The 20,477-nt window shown below is 34.7% G+C and overlaps 1 protein-coding gene across 15 annotated transcripts in view; it reads right to left on the minus strand.

Annotated features, from left to right (window-relative positions):
* Positions 1–20,477, minus strand: part of GRM7 (glutamate metabotropic receptor 7) — an 888,361-nt gene that overhangs the window by 440,319 nt on the left and 427,565 nt on the right. For all 15 annotated transcript variants that reach the window (XR_004181784.1, XR_004181802.1, XR_004181781.1 and 12 more), the window contains exons 3-4: positions 7,363–7,504; positions 190–344 (exon numbers count right to left, since the gene is read on the minus strand). Coding sequence is in view for 5 of the 15 variants with exons in the window: in XM_021933241.2 (XP_021788933.1) it covers positions 190–344; positions 7,363–7,504 (297 nt within the window). In the remaining 10 variants the exon portion in view is untranslated. The remainder of the gene's footprint in view (positions 1–189; positions 345–7,362; positions 7,505–20,477) is intronic.

Here is a 20,477-nt window from a genome sequence, read left to right on the forward strand (position 1 = left end):
TCAAAAGAGGAATTTCAACTAAAAGAACAAACCATGTGTGTGGCCTCATTTGTATTTCATGGCTATAAGTTTGAAACAACCCCACATGAGTTTGGTAAAAAACCCAAACCCTCAAAAAATCACATGCTTGGACCTTCAGCGTGGCACCAGAACCTCTCTCAGCAAACCTACTGCTGATTAAACCCATACCTTCCACCGTGGCTCGCTTGGGCTGAATGGTGATGGCCCCTTCTGCGATATCTTCATGCTGGTGCAGTGGGTTTATTTTGGATCCCCAGCTGTCTGATCCCACCCAAAGAAAATGGCCAACTTGGTCAGCTCTTTTGGCTGCTGCAAGGATCTGCCTGTGGAAAGAAATATGGAAAGTTATGTTAATGATAAAGAACATCAGCTGAATCCATGTATATTAACAGTCAGCAAAAAGAAAGGTACTATTATTTCTCAAAAAGTAAATAATTGCAAAAGACATGATAAAGAATTTATATCCCTAATATATAAAGATATTTTGTAAACCAATAATAAAAAAAGATAAAGCATCTTGAGAAACATGATCAAGTAATAGTAAACGTTAAAAGATAAAAAGAGAACTACAAATGTCCAGTAAGGTAAAGACACATATTTACATATGTTAGAAATGATGGAAATGCAAGTTAGACCAAGGTACCAAATTCATTTCTCATATTGGCCAAAATGTTTGCTTTAAGAGTTTTGGCTTGGGACTGGAGAAATGAGCACTCTCATTTACTGCTGATGGTATATATTATCTCTGAAAAGCAATATGATTATGAATTAAACAATTTATTTATTTATATAAACAGAACTCCATGTTAAACATGAAAAATTTATAACTTGTGTATGATTGAAAATATTATATATACATATCAGGACAATGAGGGCAAATAAAAGAAAAAGGGGAAATAGTTATTAATGAAAAAGTTATTGCAATAGTATTTTTGGAAGAGGGGATTGAGGATTAATGAGATGTAATTCCATTTTTAGAACAGAAAAAGCTACAACTGAAGCCCCTTTGGTGGGTAAGACCGCAGGGTAAGGGGTTTGTCTGTCTCTCGGGACTTGGGAGTATCAGGCACTACAGAGCTACAGGGCAAAATGCAGTGAAAGATTGTAAACAAGGTGACAAAGGCCAGTTCTATTTCTTTTTCTTCCAGGCAGGAAATGACAGTTTTCTTAAAAAAATAAAATAAATAAAAAATAAAAAAATAAAATAAAAAGGCAGCATAGGGAATAGGTTCTGATATTGTAAACACCAAAATGGTAAAAGGTGGATAAGAGATGGCATGTTAAACCTGGAGATGGGGCTGGGAGGGAATGACTAAGTCAGTATAATAGAAATTGAAATATTAAGACACTCTAGGAATCTTAAACTTCTGCTCACAAAATGCTGGGAACTAGGGGTATGTTACTCCAAATAGAAAACAATTTTTCTGTAAAAATCTGACGCGTATCAGAAAGTAGACTCTCGATATTGTTATAAAGAAGTCCTCTAATGGAATGGTCAGTCTGACTACCTGGCAACCCCATCAGTTGTCATGCACTGCCCATGGGCACAGAGCTTTTTACTGCCTTACTCATATGTGAATTGCCTGAAGACACTCATTATTGAGGAAAATCTCCATGGTCAAACAGAAAAATTAACAAGGAAAAGGAAATGTGTGGGGTGGAGCAGAGATAACATACGGAAAAAAACCAAAGTAATAAACACATTTAAATGAGAATGATCGTATCTGTAATCAAGAACAAGATAATAAGAAAAAAAAAAAACAAGAAACAGCTCTTATTAAAAATATGAAATGAAAATTACATTAGCATAAAGTGCAGAAAATTCTCTAGAAAGCAAAACAACAAAAAGTTGGAAAATAAATAAGAAGAAATAAAATTATTTTTCCTCTTATCAATAATCAACCCAGGAAGACCTATATCCAGCTAACATTTAGAGAAAAAAAATGTACAGAGAAAATAGAGTAAATCTTTAAATATTATTTTTAATAAATAAAAATCCAAAAAATTGAAAATACAAGTTTTCAAATTTAAAAACCCAGCTGCATAATGGGAGGAAAATCAAGCATGTCATGAAATATAAGATCCCTGGAAATAATGAGAATGTTTTAAAAGCTCTTCAAGAGAAAATGAGAAGACATGAAAAAAAATAAGAAACGATATTATTAACCTCTCAAGAGGCCGAAAAAAAAAAAAAAAAAAAAGATGGATGATGGCACAATGGCTTCAAAATTCTGACAAAAAGACTTTAAAATGTTAATATTTAACACACAAAGAATCCCAACACAAATAGAATTTGCATATTTGTTCAGTAGCTCTTTTAGATTTTTCCATCCACAATTAGAACCCTAAATTCCCTATAAGTTAAGAGTTCTGCAACTCATTAGTCACCACGGCTATTTGTTGTAAATGACTTCTTTACTAGGTATGATGCATTTATTAATAAAAATAAATATGATGCCACACGTTACCACCCTAACTACTAATTAAGGGTAGAGGCAGAATGAGAACATTTTTAGACATAAAATATATGAACAAGTTTTCCCTTAATTTACTCTTTAAAAAAAAAAAAAAAAAAAAGCTACAGGATATGCTCCAGCAAAATGAGGAAATAAATCAAGAATAAAATTCAGTTAGGGTCCAGAAAAAAAGGAAATGGTAAAGCAAAGAGATTGAGAAGAAGAAACTCTTCAAATGATAATAACTGATCAAGATTAAAACAGAATGATGGAGATTTCAGGAAGGAAGTATTCAGGAAAAACAAGGCAACTCAGATAATCTTATATATGAATATACGGAGAAAAGTGAAAGGCCTATAACAACAATAGAAAAAATATTAAAGATAACCATCAAAGTATGAAGATTGTCATATTAACTTCCAAAAACAACAAAATGTTTTCCAGAAAAACAACTACCATAGAAAACATACTTGATGCTGTAGTGCATCATATTTATATCATCACAGTAATGTAAATACTGATTTTTGTTAAATTAAAATCTGATAGAATATTATGACTATAGAAATAGAAGTAAGTCATATTTAACATAAGAATTAGGTATTTAAAATTAATAATTCAAAAATTGCAACATGTACACATTATGCAGATAAAACCAGAAGAAACAGTTTAAAGAGTTAAAGTAACTGCCAAAAGAGAACAGAACCAGAAAGTATGGTGAGATGGAACAGGAGACTAATGTTTTGCATCAAAAGTACTTTAGTCATAGTTTGGTTTTTTAATGTATTATTTTCATAAAAATAGATCAAATATTTATGCTTTTGGCTTAGAGATACCACTTTGATAACGTATCCAAAAATGATCAAAGATGCTGTCAAAATGTTTGTTCATTACTGGGTTAACCTACATACAGAGCAATGGGAAACCGGTTTAAAAAAAAAAATGACAATACACCCAAAGGATGAATTCTAGAGCAATTACAAATGTACTTAGTTTGATTTCCACAAGGTATCAAACTAGATACTACACATTAAAAAAGAAAATTAAAATGAAACACATGATAAAATATTTAATTCTCACAAAATAAAAGCTGGCCAAAAATTGCTTGTATGTGTGTATATATGCATAGTTAAAAGCATAGAATCATATCGAGGCACAGAAAATATAGAATGACATACAATTTTCATTAACAAGTTTGGGGAGGTGCTGATGAAGTTTGAAGAGGATAAGAAAGGTAGGGATAAGCCAAGTAAAACAGGAAAAGAAAGTCAAAACTGATACAAACACAAAAGTATGTTCAGTTTAATATATTAACATAAAATTTGGAGCTTATAAGAATATAATTAAAGCATTTAAAAGTACTTGTGATATGAAATGATTAATCTATAATATGAATTGCAAAAAATGACAAGATTCTATGTGATCTTTATTCTGTTGGAGAAAATTTGTGTATGTGTAAAAAAACTTATTGCAAAAATTAAACTAGAAATTTATTACTAATTATCTCTGAGTGTTGGAATTGCAGGTTTTATAGAAGATTATTTAAAATTATTGTTTATGATTATTCTCCTTAACCTTTCATTTTTCTAGCAGATTGGGGGCAAAGTAAAATGTAACAGTTCCTTTTATAAAAAAATAAATAAATAAATAAATAAATCTTTATTTCCCAGTGGATTTACAGTGAGCATGTGTTCCTTTTATAATCAGAATAAATTATTTCAGAAAAAGAATCCACTCTTGTCTAAAATCCAAATTATCAATATCCATGACTGATTTAGCACTTAGCTTTAAAATCTAGATATTAATATCTTCTCACTGCTATCCCTCTGACAAAGTATTTGAAGTTAATGTTCCAAGAAACCTCAAATTTTCCCATCTACAATGTAAATCTTCTGAAAAAAGAAATAATGTAACATTACGGGTTATCAGTACAACTCAGACACTGTGTTTAAGATGACGTTTTAGAAGAAATTTTTATATGTTGTTGGCTTTTAGTACTGTGCTCAAGAATAATTATTGTCATCACTATTATGAATGACAATATATAATAATGTTTAACACACAAGTCTAATGCAAAAAGAATGGGCATAATTATTGAATGTCTTATATACAGTTTACATCCAAATATGAAAAACTCACACTACTTGCAAGTCAAGAGTATTATAACCAATTAGTTACCAGAACTATATGCCGTACATCTTTTATGTGCCTTGTGCAATCTATTTAAAAATAAACATGAGGCCATATCTTACCAATGTATTACATATTTAGCAAAAGTGTAAAATAGGTGTTAAAAGGACTTATAACATGAATAAGAAGGGTATTAGCAGATTTTTTTTTTTAAAGTACCGAACAGAAAGAGTAATATTATGAAAACAAAATCTCATAGATACCTAAAACACAAAGTGAGGGAAAAATGCCATAAGATAATTTTGTAAGGAGAGAAATAATACATTTAAGGGATGATCAGAATCGGGATCAGTTCTCCCAAACTGGAGAACGGAATGCTTGAAATAGACCTTGAAGAAGAGACATAAGTTAGACAGATAAAGAGAGAAAAAACATCATGAGCAAAGACCATGATGGAGAAGTAATCAGAACAAATCGGAGGGTCAGAGTTATGCATTTTCGATGGAGAACTGGATGAATGTCGATGAGGCCTAAACTGTGAAAATAAGCTCACATATTAAATCACCACGAAGTTCAGGAAAAAAAGAAGCTTACTGTTAAATTATTCAATATGAAGCATTAGGTTAGGAATTTCACTCACTTGTTCAATGCCATTTATTGAGCTTCTACTATGTCCTGAGCCTCTGAGTTATTGAGAATACAAAAGCAAGTTGAAAGAGGCATCATTTCTGCCCAAATGTTTACAAACTAGTGAAGAATACAGACATTAATTAATCCAACAATAAAAATGACACCATTCACATAACAATGAAACTGAGTTAGTACGAAGAATTTTCCAAAGTGACATTGATCAGATAAATCTTCCCTGAGAGGACAGCACTAGAGATAGCATTGAGGTGATGAAGCAGGGAAGGAAACATGGGCCAGAGAGGGTGAAAGAATGCATGCAGAATTGGGAGGGAGATCATACCACAGCAATGTGCCTTCAGTAGCAAAATGTGAGGGAATTTGGAATAGAATAAGACTAGAAAGGTGAAATAGCCAGATCACCCAAAAAAGAACTCTAAAGGATGTTCATTTTATTGGTAGGAGACTTGAGGCCCAAATAACCTGGAAGGCAGTGGGAGGAACTTGCCGAAGGTCAGACAGTGCTCATTATCTAAGGAGCAAATAAACCTCATTTAAAACTTCAAAACTCTTTCCATTTAACAGCTCTGCCACCACACCTGTGGTCAGAGCTTTATACTAGGAGATGGATGGATTCAGGGGCAGTGTCCAGAATACACAAAGCAGGGAGAGAGACAGGTTGGAGACACTGGTGGTAAAGACACTGAAAAATCCAAGCAGGAATTTAAGAGTCCAGGCCATTAAACCTTTACCCTGAATAAAAGATATTCACCTCAAAGTCAATGATATATTATTTTGAACTATTAGATAGACAAAGATTTAAAACACACACAAATAACTCTTTCATGTCAATGGACATATAAATTGGCATGACTCCTCTGGGAGACAATATTTATATATTTTTAAGAAGGGACATATCTTTGTCTTAGAAATTTTTTAATAGAAATGTATTTTATAAATATTTATGATATCTACATAAAGCATATTTGCATGTTATGTTTTATCGCATTACAAATTTATATATTGCATAATACATTATAGATTAACATATTTTTCTATTTATATTTATACACACAGATTTGTGCAAAAGGAAGTTAATTGCAGCATTATTTATAATTTCAATAGTCTGTAATCCAAATTAAATGTCAATCAGGGAGCAGTTAGATAAATTACAGTACCTATGTAAAATGAAATTCTGCCTGGCTATTGAAAAGACTGAATAGATGTATAGGTACTGATATTCAGCGATCTCCATGATAAAACGATAAACAAAATACTGAACAGAAATACACATAATATGCTACCATTTGTGTAAAAACAAGCAGCACATCCCTCTAGCATATATACAGAATGTCTCCACAAGGATATATAAGAAACTTTTAATTAGCTATTGTACCTGGAGAGAACTTGTTAGCTGTGGGACAAGATGGAAATTATACGTTTATTTTAAATTTTGTAATCAGGTTTGTTTACTGTTTATTCTAAAAATAAAGATTATAAAAACAAATATTCTAAAAATTCTAAAAATGAGGACTGTGAACCAGGTTGGTTCGTGATCAGAAAAAAAAGCAAGAGACATTTACATTGTGGAAACAAGTCAAAGCTTGCTTGTACGTGGCTTGGCCAAAAATACAAGGAACCAGGACAAAAGGAAAGTCAAGATTACAAGCAGATTTTTGAGTCCAAGAAGGATCAAGGTCTGAAAAGAAAAAAGAAAAAGTGGATTGGAGAATGTAGAGGTAGGACAAATTTTTGATTTGAACATAGTGAAGTTAAAGCACTAGCAATAAAACCAGAATGTTAAGACATTTTCTTTTACATTAAGAGAACCATTCTTTGGATAAAAGTCTGTTATTAATATATTTGGAAAAAATGTTAAATAAAACACCTTTAAAAGATCTAGAGTTTTCTGTTTTTACAAATAATTGAATACTTATTTTGCTAACAGAGGGAAAATACGTGACCATACCATGCTACTACTATATGTGTCGGGGTAGAGGCAAGCACAGACTTTGCCGCTGTATGATTACAGCTTTGATCTTATGCTATCTTTTCCTGTCACAGCCAGCAGCCTAATCTTTATCCTAAAGTTGCAACATGCATATTAACAAATGTCACCAGTTATTCTTACTTTATATCCTCGTCGTTGGCAAAAATCACGACGGCCCTGGAGTTGGGGGTGTCCAGGAGTTGCTTGATAATTCTATCAAAGTCAATGGTCCTGTCTTTGCGTTCCTGGGGGATTCTCACGGACTGGGCAATGCAGAGTCCACCTGTTTAAGAAAAGAAAACATAGTGTCAAGAATGCTTCCACAGAGATGTCAAAGCAGCCAAGGAAGGTAGATGAGGAGATTCTGAAACCTGGATACACAATACTTCCTTGATGCTGTTGCTAAGCGAGGATGGCATAAGACATCATGCTGAGTCCTGAGACGTTGTTCATACCTAATGCACTTTCCATGGCATTGCATGACATTCTCTTTATAGTACACTTACAAATATCTAATTATTCCCAGCAATACCAATGATATTACTTCAGAGGAGGCAGGTTTAGGTAGGAAGAAAAAGTGGCTAGGTTGAAGAAGGTTTTTGAATTGAATGCAATATCCCTTACTAACACTACAAAAAGGAAACTACAATAAAGAAATTGGAACAGGTAAAGTTCTGTGTATTTCTGTGACTTCTGTGGTGTTTGCATTCCCAGAATTTTTTTTCCCTTTTCACCCATCTCTATTTTTAAAGATCAATTCCAGTGGAATAAATGGAATAAACTAAAATCAAGAACACCAACTACAGGAAATCATGGTAACAAACACTTATTGACAACATACTATGTGCCCAAGTCATCAAGTGTTTTACAGATGTTATCTCATTTACTCTTCTCAAAAATCTGATAAAGTATTTAATACTGCTCATTTTATGTTAGGGAAAGGGAGGAATAGAGATGTGTTAACTCCAAACTTGTCAGAGCCAGTATGGTATTCACTGGCATTATGAATTTCAAGATGGAGAAATACTCATCAGTTTACTAAGCAATGTGTATACATCTTACTTCCCTGCTTCTTGCTTAGCAGCTGCTCCTCGATCTAGCATTTTATAAAACACACTTAAAAGCCAGTATCGATGAAAAGGATGGAGGAAACATTTATAGAAAAATCCTAATGGCCATGCAAGGGGCACAAGATCCAGGGACAGAGACAGGTAAAAAACCTTACTCTAATGTGTAATGTGTTTAGGAGATATTTGTAATCAATAAGCTCAAACCTAGAACATGGACGACTGGGTGGAAGCTTCTAGACTTCCACAAACATGGACAAATATAAAATCAAATACAAAATTAAGCCTTCATTACACTGGAATCCCAATTAGTGTTAGCTCGCTCCAAGTGGCTCTCAACTTTCAGCATACATGGAATCACCTGTGGTCCTTCTTTAACATATAAACACCCAACAAAACTATCAATCATCTTGACCTAACTGACAACCCACACAACAGAAACGCACTTATTCTTTTCAAGCACAAATGCAACATTTATTAAGATAGACCATATTTTGAGCCATACAAAAAACATTTTTAAAGCATAGAAATAATACAAACTATTTTCTCAGAGTATAACAGAATCAAAGTAGAAATCAATAACAGAAAGATAACAGGAGTATCTCCAAACACTTGGAAATTAAACAATATACTACAAAATAACCCATGCGTCAAAGAGAAGTGTCAAGGTAAATTTTAAAATATTTTGAGCTAAATATAAATGAAAGTACAATATATCAAAATTTGTAAGTTACAGCTAAAGCAGTGTTTAGATGGAAACATGGCATTATATTTATATTAGAAAAGAAGAAACATCTAAAATCAGCAACCTAAACTTTCACTTTAAGAGAAAATAACTGAGTAAATACCAAAGGGGAAAAAAAAAAAAAAAAAAAAAAACAGAAAAGACATAATAAAAGGTAAAGCAAAAAAAACAATGAGTTTAAAAACAGAAATATAATAGAGAAAAACAAAGAAATCAAAAGCTGCATTTTTAGCAGAGCATGATTGTGAAAACCTACAGATTCGCTACTCAAGAGACTGAGGAGGGAGAGTCACTTAAGCCCAGGAGTTGGAGACCAGTCTGGGCAACATAGCAAGATCCCAGCTCTTTTATTATTTTTTTTAAGTTGCTTTTTTTGAAAATATAAATAAAATTGATAGATATGAAATGCAGACTGAGACAAAAATGGAGAACTAACAAATGACCCTATTTAGGAATGAAAGAAGGGTAACCCTGATGATCTCATGGATATCCAAACACAATATGAGGATATTAGTAATAACTCTACATCAATAAGTTCAGCTATATAAATGATATGAAAGAATTCCTTGAAAGATACAAAGTACCAAAACTGAATGCATAATAATCTGAATAGTTCTATGTAAATTAAAAATGCCAAATTCGTCATTTAAAAATCTTTCAGAAAATAAAGATTCAGGCTCAGATGGTTTAACTGATGAATTCTATCAGTGAATGAATACATAAAACATAATCTACACAATCTCTTCCAGAGAATGGAAGAAGAGAGAACATAACTCATTTTATGAGATCAGTATTACCTAATACCTAAACCAGGAAAAGACATTACTAAACAAAAATTACCAAAAAAAAAGTAATACAGACAATATTACTTGGAACATATTTGCAAATATTCTTAAAAATATTTTAACTAAACAAATCCAACAACACATTTTTAAAAAGATTAAGACTGAGTGGGTTTTATTCAAAGAACGAAAGGCTAATTAATTATTTGAAAAATCAATCATTATTTACATATTGTCAGACTAAATAAGAAAAAACATGAGCACCTTAATACATGCAGAGAAAGTACTTAACAAAATTATCTCTGTCTCTCTCTATATATTTATAATAACAATAATAAACTCTGTAAACTAGAATTAGAAGATAATTTCTTTAGCCCAAGAATAGGCATCTACAAAAAGCCTACAGCTAGCGTCACATTTAATAGTAAGACACCACAAGGCAAGTTGCCCTATCCTGTTCAATACTGTACTATAAACTCTTGCCAAAATGAGGGGGGAAAAAGAAACAAACTATATACATGTTTCAAAGGAAAAAGTAAAATCAGTTCTATTTACATATGACATAGAAATCCCCCACTCCCCAAAAAAAAACTATCAAAAAATCTCCTGGAATAAGTTCCTTAAACAAGGTTGCAGGATATGAAACTCAATAAGCAACAGTGAATCATGTATCAGCAAGGAACTACTGGAATTTTACATTGAAACACAATGCCATTTAATAGTATCACCAAAAAACCAGTCCTACTTAGGCAACAAAATATGTACAAGGTCCGTGTGCTGAAAACTATAAAACACGGCTAAAATATATTTTTAAACATGTAAGTAAATTCTTCTCAAATCTATCTATAGATTCAATGCTATCTATATCAAACTTTCCGTAAATATATTTTTTTTTATTTTTGTAGATTTCAACATCTAACAACATTTATATGGAAGGGCAAAGGAAATGGAATAGTCAAAACAATTCTGAAAAATAAAAAAATTGGAGACTCACACCACCTAAGTTTAAGACTTACTTTGAAGCTACAGGAATCAAGCAGTGTATAATGTTGGTAAAAAGTATTGATAGTTGAACAAAGGGAAGAAAATACAGCCTCAGAAGTACGCCAACACAAATATAGTCAACTGATTGTTGGCTAACATGCAAAGGCAATCAAAGGAAAAAGAATAGTCTTTTCAACAAATGATGCCAAAATAATTGGATTTTCTTATGCAGAAATAATAAACCTTGCCTTATATCTTATACAGAAATTAACTCTAAATGGATAATAGACTCAACTGTAAAATATAAAGCTAGAAAACTTTTAGAATAAAACAAAGGGAAAATCAATATGACCTTGGATTTTGCCAATGAGTTTTTGAATATAACATCCAAAGCACAATCTACAAAGAAAAACATGATAAATTGGATTTTATGAAAATTTAAATCTTTTGTTCCGTGAAAGACAGCATTGAGAAAACGAAAGCACAAATCAGAGACTTGGTTAAAAGTATATGTTTGATAAAAGAATGTATCCAGAATATATAAATAACTCTTACACTCAGCGATAAAAACACAAACAATCAAACAAAATATCAGAATTCACACTTACAGAAGAGCTTGTGAAGCACATTTCTGATCCCCACTTTTAGAGATTCTTAGTCAGTTTGCGTAAAGCCTCTGAATTTATAGTTGAAACAGCTTCCCAGGTGATGCTGATGCCGCTAGCTTAGGGCCCACACTGCTCTACGTGAAACTGCTGCAGGTGGTCAGATTTTGAGACATGTTCACCTGGGTGTCTCCATACTGGTTGTAGCCTACTCGGGTAGAAGTAAAATTTGTTCAATGATATTTTTGCCAAACATTTTTTGAGGAGCTCTTAGGAAGGTGGCATAGAGAAAAGGAAGGAAAGGGTAAATCATTGTGCTTTGTTATAAAGCTTACAATGGTACAGAGAGCCAGCAACAGATATATCCCTGGGCAATGGCGACTACAGTCTCAATACCATGATTCCTCCAAGTCTGGAAAGCATTATGGAGAATGGTGGGATGTAACCATCTGCAAACTGTCCTGGGACTCCTGGGGAGAAGAAATGGCTACTTTACCACCTTCTCAGCAAGAGAAGGGGTATAATTTTGTATGGAAACCCAGCTTCCCATCAGGATTCAAGTACAGCTGAATGATTAAGCAAATTGGAGCAAACTCCATTTGGCAACATGTCTAGTAGACGAGCAGTCTGCACACATAGATTGAGGGCTCACCCGGTGTACACTGGGGGAACTGATGTGCAGAGTTTCATGATTGCAGAATTGAGATGCTCATCCCCTCTTACAGGGAATTGCCCGCAGGTGAGCAAAATTAAACACCTCGACAGAAGAGATTGGCTATTAACATGGTAATGGGAATAAACCTGTTCGCAAAGCTAAAATGTAAAAACGAAAGAAAACTGGAAAACAGAGAAAGAGAAATAAACATGCTGTTTTGAAAATCAGTTCTTGGAAGGCTTGAATTGTACCTGCTGGAAAGACAATCCACCCCTTATTTGCCTCAGATCCATAAGAGAATGTGGTAGGTTTAAAAATACACTTATATTGTCAGTAGATGACATCAACTCAAACATTGAAGCCGTACCAAGAGTGTCACTGTGAGACAATAATGATTGTCCCATGTACCTACCAGCAAAAAATGGAATCGTGCATTGCACACACACACACACACACATATCTGGTATCTGAATATCACTTAGCTTATTTCTCAGTAATGGTGATAAGTCAGCACACTACATTCTCCTCGGACACACGGAAAATATAATCAGAGTTTGATGCTGCCAGTTGGTATTGCAATTGCCAAATTAATTCACACTTCTGTGGGGAGCCAATAAGTAGGGAGAACTGGAAAGTTTCATCGTAAATGTGGCAATTGAAGAGCCATGAGAGATAGGACAACTCCATTCATAGTACCTCAGCTTTCACTGAGAAAGTCCACTGTCAAAACCTTAAGAGAGTGATACATACAAGAGAGATACATACAAGCCACTGAAGTAATGAAAAGAATTTCAGAGTCCCAGAAATCAATCTGCTTCTTGATTCAGAGCTGAAAACTGGTCAGTTTTCTGTCTACGCTTGGTAGCTAGCAATCTTTAACAGCAAGAAGAATCTCAGGAATCACACCACAGATGCTTTCCAATAAAATACTTTTCTCTCCCAAATGATTATGAATTATTTTTGATCTAATAAGCAGAAACAACAGAAAAAAATTTAAAGCCTGCGAGAGCTTTAAATCCTGAGAGAGCTGATATACAATACAGTTCTATTGATGATCTATTACTTAGATATCCCAATTTAATTTAGTAAATATTTATTGAGACTATTATAAGAAAAGTTTTTTTTTTTTTTTTTTTTTTTTTTTTTTTGAGACCAAGTCTCACTCTTGTCCCCCAGGCTGGAGTGCAATGGCGCGATCTCAGCTCACTGCAAACTCCGCCTCCTGGGTTCAAGCAATTCTCCTGCCTCCGCCCCCTGAGTAGCTGGGATTACAGGTGCACACCACCATGCCCGGCTAATTCTTGCATTTTTAGTAGAGATGGGGTTTCACTATGTTGGCCAGACTGGTCTAGGACCCCTGACCTCAGGTGATCCGCCCACCTTGGCCTCCCAAAAGTGTTGGGATTACAGGCATGAGCCACCATGCCCAGCCTCAATGGTGTTTGTTTGTTTTTAAAGAAGTAATACATGGAAGCAGAAGAAGCCTTAGAATACCCACATCCAAATCTCCATTACACATGGAGAAACTGAGATCCAAAGAGTTTAACAGAGATAATATTAATCATAGTTGAAGGACTGGGTCCCATGAGTTCTGTCTGTGTGCTGATGCTATTCTAAGTACTTCTTATCTATTAACACATTCAATGATTATACCACCTTATGAGTGGGGAGAAAAAAAGAGGCATTCTGAGATAAAATAACTCACCTCAAATCACAACTGAATGGCAGAGTAGTACTGAGGTTTTAATCTTTCAATACTTTAAGCTAAATGACAAGACAGTGATCTGTCCTCACATACTCCACAGATTAAGAGGAGAAGAGAATACATATTATAAAAGGAGATAAACATACATAGAACACGTCTTGTTAGAGGAATCACCAAAGGTTTTATAAAAGAAATTCAATTTCAAATGAGATGTTACATGTCTGTGAAAGGAAGGATACTTAATGGAGGGAAGAGAGGGGTTAACTTTGAAAGGTCAAGGTCATTGTGAATAAGACTGTCCAACCCTCCCGCATTAGTGTGTTTTCATGCTGCTGATAAAAACATACCCAAGACTGGGTAATTTATAAAGAAAAAGAGCTTTAATGAACTCACAGTTCCACATGGCTGGGGAGACCTCACGATCATGGCAGAAGGCAGAAAGCACATATTACATGGCAGCACACAAGAGAAAACATGAGAACCAAGCGAAATGGGTTTCCCTTTAAAAAACCATCAGATCTCCTGAGACTTATTCACCACCACCAGAACAGTATGGGGGAACTGCCCTCATGATTCAGTTATCCCCCACTGGGGCCCTCCCACAGCATGTGGGAATTATGGGAGCTACAATTCAAGAGGAGATTTGGGTGGGAACACAGTCAAATCATATCACCTCCATTTCCCCTCCCATCTTTGCTGAGAGCTTCCTGGTTTTAGGGTGGTGAGGCATCCAGTCCCATACAACCGCTCATCACTGATCACAGTCAAAAGGGGTCAAGTATGTTTCCCAATCTCCCAGCCTCTTTTCAACTACAAATAATCACGTGACCCACAAAAGAGGGAGAAATTTCCTAGAGTCAGTTCTGGGAAAAGTTTTACTCCCATGGTAAAAACAGAGGGAGGGGGAAAGAGAGAGAGAGAGAGAGAGAGAGAGAGAGAGAAAGCTGGCATGACTTTTCCTCTAACCCTCTATATATTATGACGTCTGCACTATTACTGTCCTCTTGGCACCACTAGGACACAGCAAAAGGATGACCAATTCCTTAAAACTGGTAAACCAGAAAAAGAGAGAGAACCAGAGTCCCTGACGTCATGCACCATTGAACAGAATAAATACTGTTAGCACCCACCTACTTCCTGATATGAGAGAAAATGAAACACCTTTTTGTGTCAACTCGCAGCAGTCAGTTTTCTCTTATTTGCAACTGAACACAGTCCTAAATGATCTTTACCTCAAAACATTCCAAGCTCAGTATAGAAGAGAAAATTCCTGAATATATTAAAAAAAAAAAAAAAAAGTCAAGAAAATTACAAAGTTAAGAGTCCCAAGGAATCACTGCGGCAGTGAGGATGCTGGGAAGAGGGTGTGGCTGGCACCTGCATGGATTTGTGGACAAGATTGTTAGGTGAGAGAGGGAGACAGTGGAACAGTGTAAATGGCCACAAAGAAACTGGAAAGAGCACCTGGGGGTGGGGAGGGGTGGACAAAGATTTTGGTGATAGAGGCATTGAGAGTTAAGAGTACAGGGTTCTTGATCTTTCTTAGCCTCTAGCTCTCTGTGTGATCTTTGACACGTCCATACCCCTTTCTGGATTGCCAAGGGAGAGAGAGGAAAGAAAGAAGACAGGAAGCAAGGACAGATGAACACCCCCAAAAGCATTCAGCAGCCAGAATGTAGGGAACATTTTGGGGAACAGATAGATAAGCATGGTTGCAGTAAAGTATAATAAAAAGCAGAGGTTAGGTTGGTGGGGTTGGGGTGGAAGTACACAAGACCTCCTAAGACAAACCACAGGAAACTGAACGCTTAGATAAAAAACTCTCTGTTCCCTGCCAGTGAGGACCACACCTCTCATTCTGAGCAGAATGCATGTTTTATCTGCACATGCTAATGAGGAATGAATCCATCATATCTTTCAGCCAAGAAATGTGGAACAGCAAGTCTCTATAAAATGTATTCAGGAATTTTGTCATTTTATCTCAGGCAATATTTTCCCTAAGAAACATTTGCATTATACTTGAAGACATGCTGAGGTTTAAAGCAATCTTGGACACAGCTATATGTGCGCTAGCTGACTTAACCTTAAAATCTAGGAACTAAAACAACACTTAGAACAACGCTTCCATTTTATAGATGGTGAAATTGTTCCAGAAAGGGGAAATGATTGAGAAACTCTGCATCACAGCTGAGGCTGCAATTAAGTTTTATTGATTTCTGATGTCATACTCCTTTACTTTGTGTTGATACTTTGTGATACTTTCTTTGCCATTTTTAGATTCATGTATTCATTTAAAAACATTTATTAACCAAATTTCATATTTCAGGCATTCTTTTAGTTGCTATGAGGGGAATATAGAAATTAACATAAGATACAAAGATCTCGCTCTCACAGGAATATATACTAATAAGACAACTTTTCTTTTTTATTATTTTTATTTTTTTATTATACTTTCAGTTCTAGGGTACATGTGCACAATGTGCAGGTTTGTTACATATGTATACATGTGCCATGTTGGTGTACTGCACCCATTAACTCCTCATTTACATTAGGTATATCTCCTAATGCTATCCCTCCCCCCTCCCCCAACCCCACGACAAGCCCCCGTGTGTGATGTTCCCCTTCCTGTGTCCAAGTTTTCTCATTGTTCAATTCCCACTTATGAGTGAGAACATGCGATAATTGGGTTTTTGTCCCTGCGACAGTTTGCTGAGAATGATGGTTTCCAGCTTCATCCATGTCCCTACAAAGGACATGAACTCATCTTTTTTATGGCTGCATAGTATTCCATGGTGCATGTGTGCCACATTTTCTTAATCCAATCTACCACTGATGGACATCTGGGTTGGTTCCAAGTCTTTGGGTTGGTTCCAAGTCACTATTGTAAATAGTGCTGCAATAAACATATGTGTGCATGTGTCTTTATAGCAGCATGATTTATAATCTTTTGGGTATATACCCAGTAATGGGATGGCTGAGTCAAATGGTATTTCTAGTTCTAGATCCTTGAGGAATCACCACACTGTCTTCCACAATGGTTGAACCAGTTTACTTTTCTTTTTAATTCCCTCTCAAGACTATAATGACCTCTGCAAATGATCTAAGCTTAGATGACAAACAAAATCCCAATAAGGAACATCACATTTTTTTCAACAGCTGGTATCTTGGCAGGTCATGAGTGGGTTAATCAAGTTTGTGCTCCAATTCAAGAAGTCTTTGGAAAGCAAGCTGTTCCTTTCCCTGAACAGAACTAAAAATTGGTTGATTTTTTACAGTCACTGGTTTTCCCTGTGATTTGAACAGGCTTAGCAGTCAGAATCAATTGTCACTGGTCTCCACGCAGATTCTCTGTAAGAATGTCCCACTATTCATTCCTGGACAATAAAAAGAAGGTCAATTCATGAGGTTAAAACATGGCAGGTATTTACAAGTGACAGTTCTCATTTCTTCAGTCTCACCTGGATGTATATGGGGAAAAAGAAGCAGGCATTTTTATTATTCATTTTAAGTCACGAAAAGTAGGGGATAATAGAATAACTTGTCCATGTGGGATTCATCTAGAAAACTTCAAATCAATGGGATTTTAGAGCAGGCATATATGTACACTATTTCATTACACTTCTAAGACAGTGGTTCTCAGGATATTATCGGACCTTTGTGAATTTTCTAGTAATCTGTGTGTACATTTCTTACAGTACTATACTATAGTAGTTTTTAAAACTATCTATATACTACTACTTTCCATTAATAATGTAATAAGTACTTGTGTCATTCTTCGTTGCTTCTTCCACTAAAGTCATATCTCTCCCCAATAATAACTGCTTTTATCGGTTCCAAAGCATTTTTAATGCCTCCATTCTTTTTTGAACACTGCCACATAATACCAGAGATGGACAGAAGTGGGGTTATGGGTCCACTTTACAGATGAGATGACTGGAGCTTGGAACATAGATTTGTCCAATGCTATATAGCTAAACGCAGGACCAGGGCAAAAATTGAGAAACATGACCCTTGACTAGAGCTATGTTCCTACCAGTTCTTATACGTTCTGATAGGATTTCCTTCACTTCCTACCCCTCACTCTTTCCTGCATCACATTCCTATCAATGAGTCAATAAAACAGAATAAATGGAAAGCTTGTAACTCCAGTGTGGTCTTCTAGGCTATCAAAGTCATCTAAATGGTAATAAATAAATAAATAAATAAATAACTCTTTTGTAATAGCATCTTTTCATTTGGTGAATTAGTGCCAGATATTTTACCCCAACTCATCCAGACAAACAAATACATCTCCCTTTGTGTATCCTTAAAGGAGAACGATTGAGTCTTTGTCCTGTCAATAGGAATGGGCATAACATATATTCAGATCTCTAGGCTTGTTACATATGGTAAATGTAATGTTTAAATACACAGAATTTAACTTTGTAAAGAAATATAAAGAAAACACTACTGTCATAGATTATACTATCAATTAGGATAACAGCTTGCCACATTAGATATCAAAATTAGAGTTATAAAACATTAATAGTCTTCATTGATTTGGGGACCTCTGAATGCTAAATGATAAATTGAGCTTTAAGAATTGTGCTATTTTTCAGCATCTTTATCTGCAGCTCTTGTTCCCCTTACCTTTAGTGTCTCTGCTAAGATATATTAGTCCTGCAGCAAACTATCACCTCTCTTAAGACTTGAAAGAGTACACATATCAATTAGAGCATTTTTTTAATGTGAGATTTATCATTGTAAGGAAACCTTGCTATTTATCAGGATGTATGTCCCAAAGCAAATAAGTGGAAACAAATAAATCCAGCTTTTAGTGACTTAAAAAAATGTGTCACTCTTATCATTTTTCAGAAAGCCCAGAGAAAATTATTCCCCTTCTTACTTAGGAGTGAAATATTTAAGACTTTTATCAGTTATGCTTCTTAAGTACAATAGGTAAACAAAGATGCTAGTTAACATCACATTCTTCATCTTTGTGATCAAAGCAGATGACTTTGGGTAAAAGCTTCCCAAGTCCCAGAAGATCGATTGACTTGTTAACAAGAGAAGGCAAAGAGTTCATTGAGTTTTCTAAGTGTATGAAATAAAACAAGACATTTGAAGCCGATTTTCCATCTTCCAATTTACTGGCCTTCTCTTGAAGTCTTGCTCACCCTCTTTATTTTCTTTAGAGAATTCCAACAGAAGTCAAGTCACAAAAGGGGCTACCCAAGCTTAAGAATTCAATACTTAGGTTCTTAGGTCACACCTAAGAGTTTGAAAGATTTTTCTGCAGTAAATGTCTCCAGATGATGTCAGTATACTTATTTGCAAAATAGATGTGAGCTTACTGGCAGAATTATTCTGAAAATAGCTTTATTTATCTCTATCTATGGGATCAACCATGCCAGTTTTAGGGGTAGAAGGGGAGCAATTTTTCTGTCCAGGAATCAGGAAACAGATTCAGCTACAGCCATTGCCCAAGTAATTTACCCAAAACTGTGCCCGACAAAGCCAAAGTCCTATCTAAGATGATGCTAACTGTTCATTTTAAGCCAATGTAACATTATTTTTGCCACAGGATTTGCAAATATATTTGTCTTTTGTGGCATATTCAATGACATTATGTTTTGATAATAGAAATGAAAGATTTTTCATTCTGAAAAACAGAGTGTACTCAAAAGAGGAATAAATAAAATCCTACCTTTAATGACCTCAATATAAATTTGATCAACCATTTGCGACAGTCTTAAAAAAAGAGAGGAAGAGACATGCATGCAGATATCCTTAAATTCTAGAAAGAGACACAAGTGATCGAATAAAACACGACCAGTTTTTAAGGCCTTATGTTTGGGGTCACAAAAAAATTCAAAAAGAAAGAATAAGAGAGGATAAGAGATTATTTTCACCTCTGTCATTACATATTCAAAGGGTTATTGAAATTTAGTAAATGAAATAAAAAATTAATGAGAAGGCTATGTTCTATGCATAAAAATGAAACCAAAGCTTTTGAAGCAGCTGAATCTGCAAATCATTTTGATAAACAGCATTTCACATTAGCATCAGAGCAACACCCACAAGAAAAGAATGTGAGAGGTGAATATTTGTGGATATCATATAATTTATCTCCAGAGTATAACAAGTCAGAAATTGCATGAACCTCAGGTTTACCAATTGGCCCGACAAATACCAAATTACATTTTGAAATGTAATTACTCAAAACCGTATGTTAAATGTTTAATGCAAAATATTAAGAAAAACATGTAATCTTGTAACAATGAATATGGGTTTTAATTTAGGTTACACTAAGCAATCACCTTTATGATTATGAGTTTTGAGCATTAAGCGAGCTCTGGCAAATTTCCTTCCCATGAATGAAAGTACAGGTTTCTTCTCATTCAAATATCTTAATTAGAGACTAGGATCACAGCTGGGTTACTACCTGTTTGACAATGCTGTGAGTTAAAGAAATCAAAGGAATGTACATAATCATCCAGATTTAAAGTGATTTGCTATATTCATATGTGGTGTGTGGACTCAACCCACATTGTCTGCTAATGATGCCCCATGAACTTCAGCTCCAAAAACTCTATCCATCCACACTAAAATCACGTTGGGCTTCAGAAATTAAGAGATAAATTAGAAGGAAAAAATCATAAATAAATACGGTAAGTAAAACAGTGGAAAGGCATAAAGAACCAAGAACCTTCTTTTCCTCTCAGACTAAGGTT

This window comes from Papio anubis, chromosome 2 (assembly GCF_008728515.1).
Source record: "Papio anubis isolate 15944 chromosome 2, Panubis1.0, whole genome shotgun sequence".
Taxonomy (NCBI): Eukaryota; Metazoa; Chordata; class Mammalia; order Primates; family Cercopithecidae; genus Papio; species Papio anubis.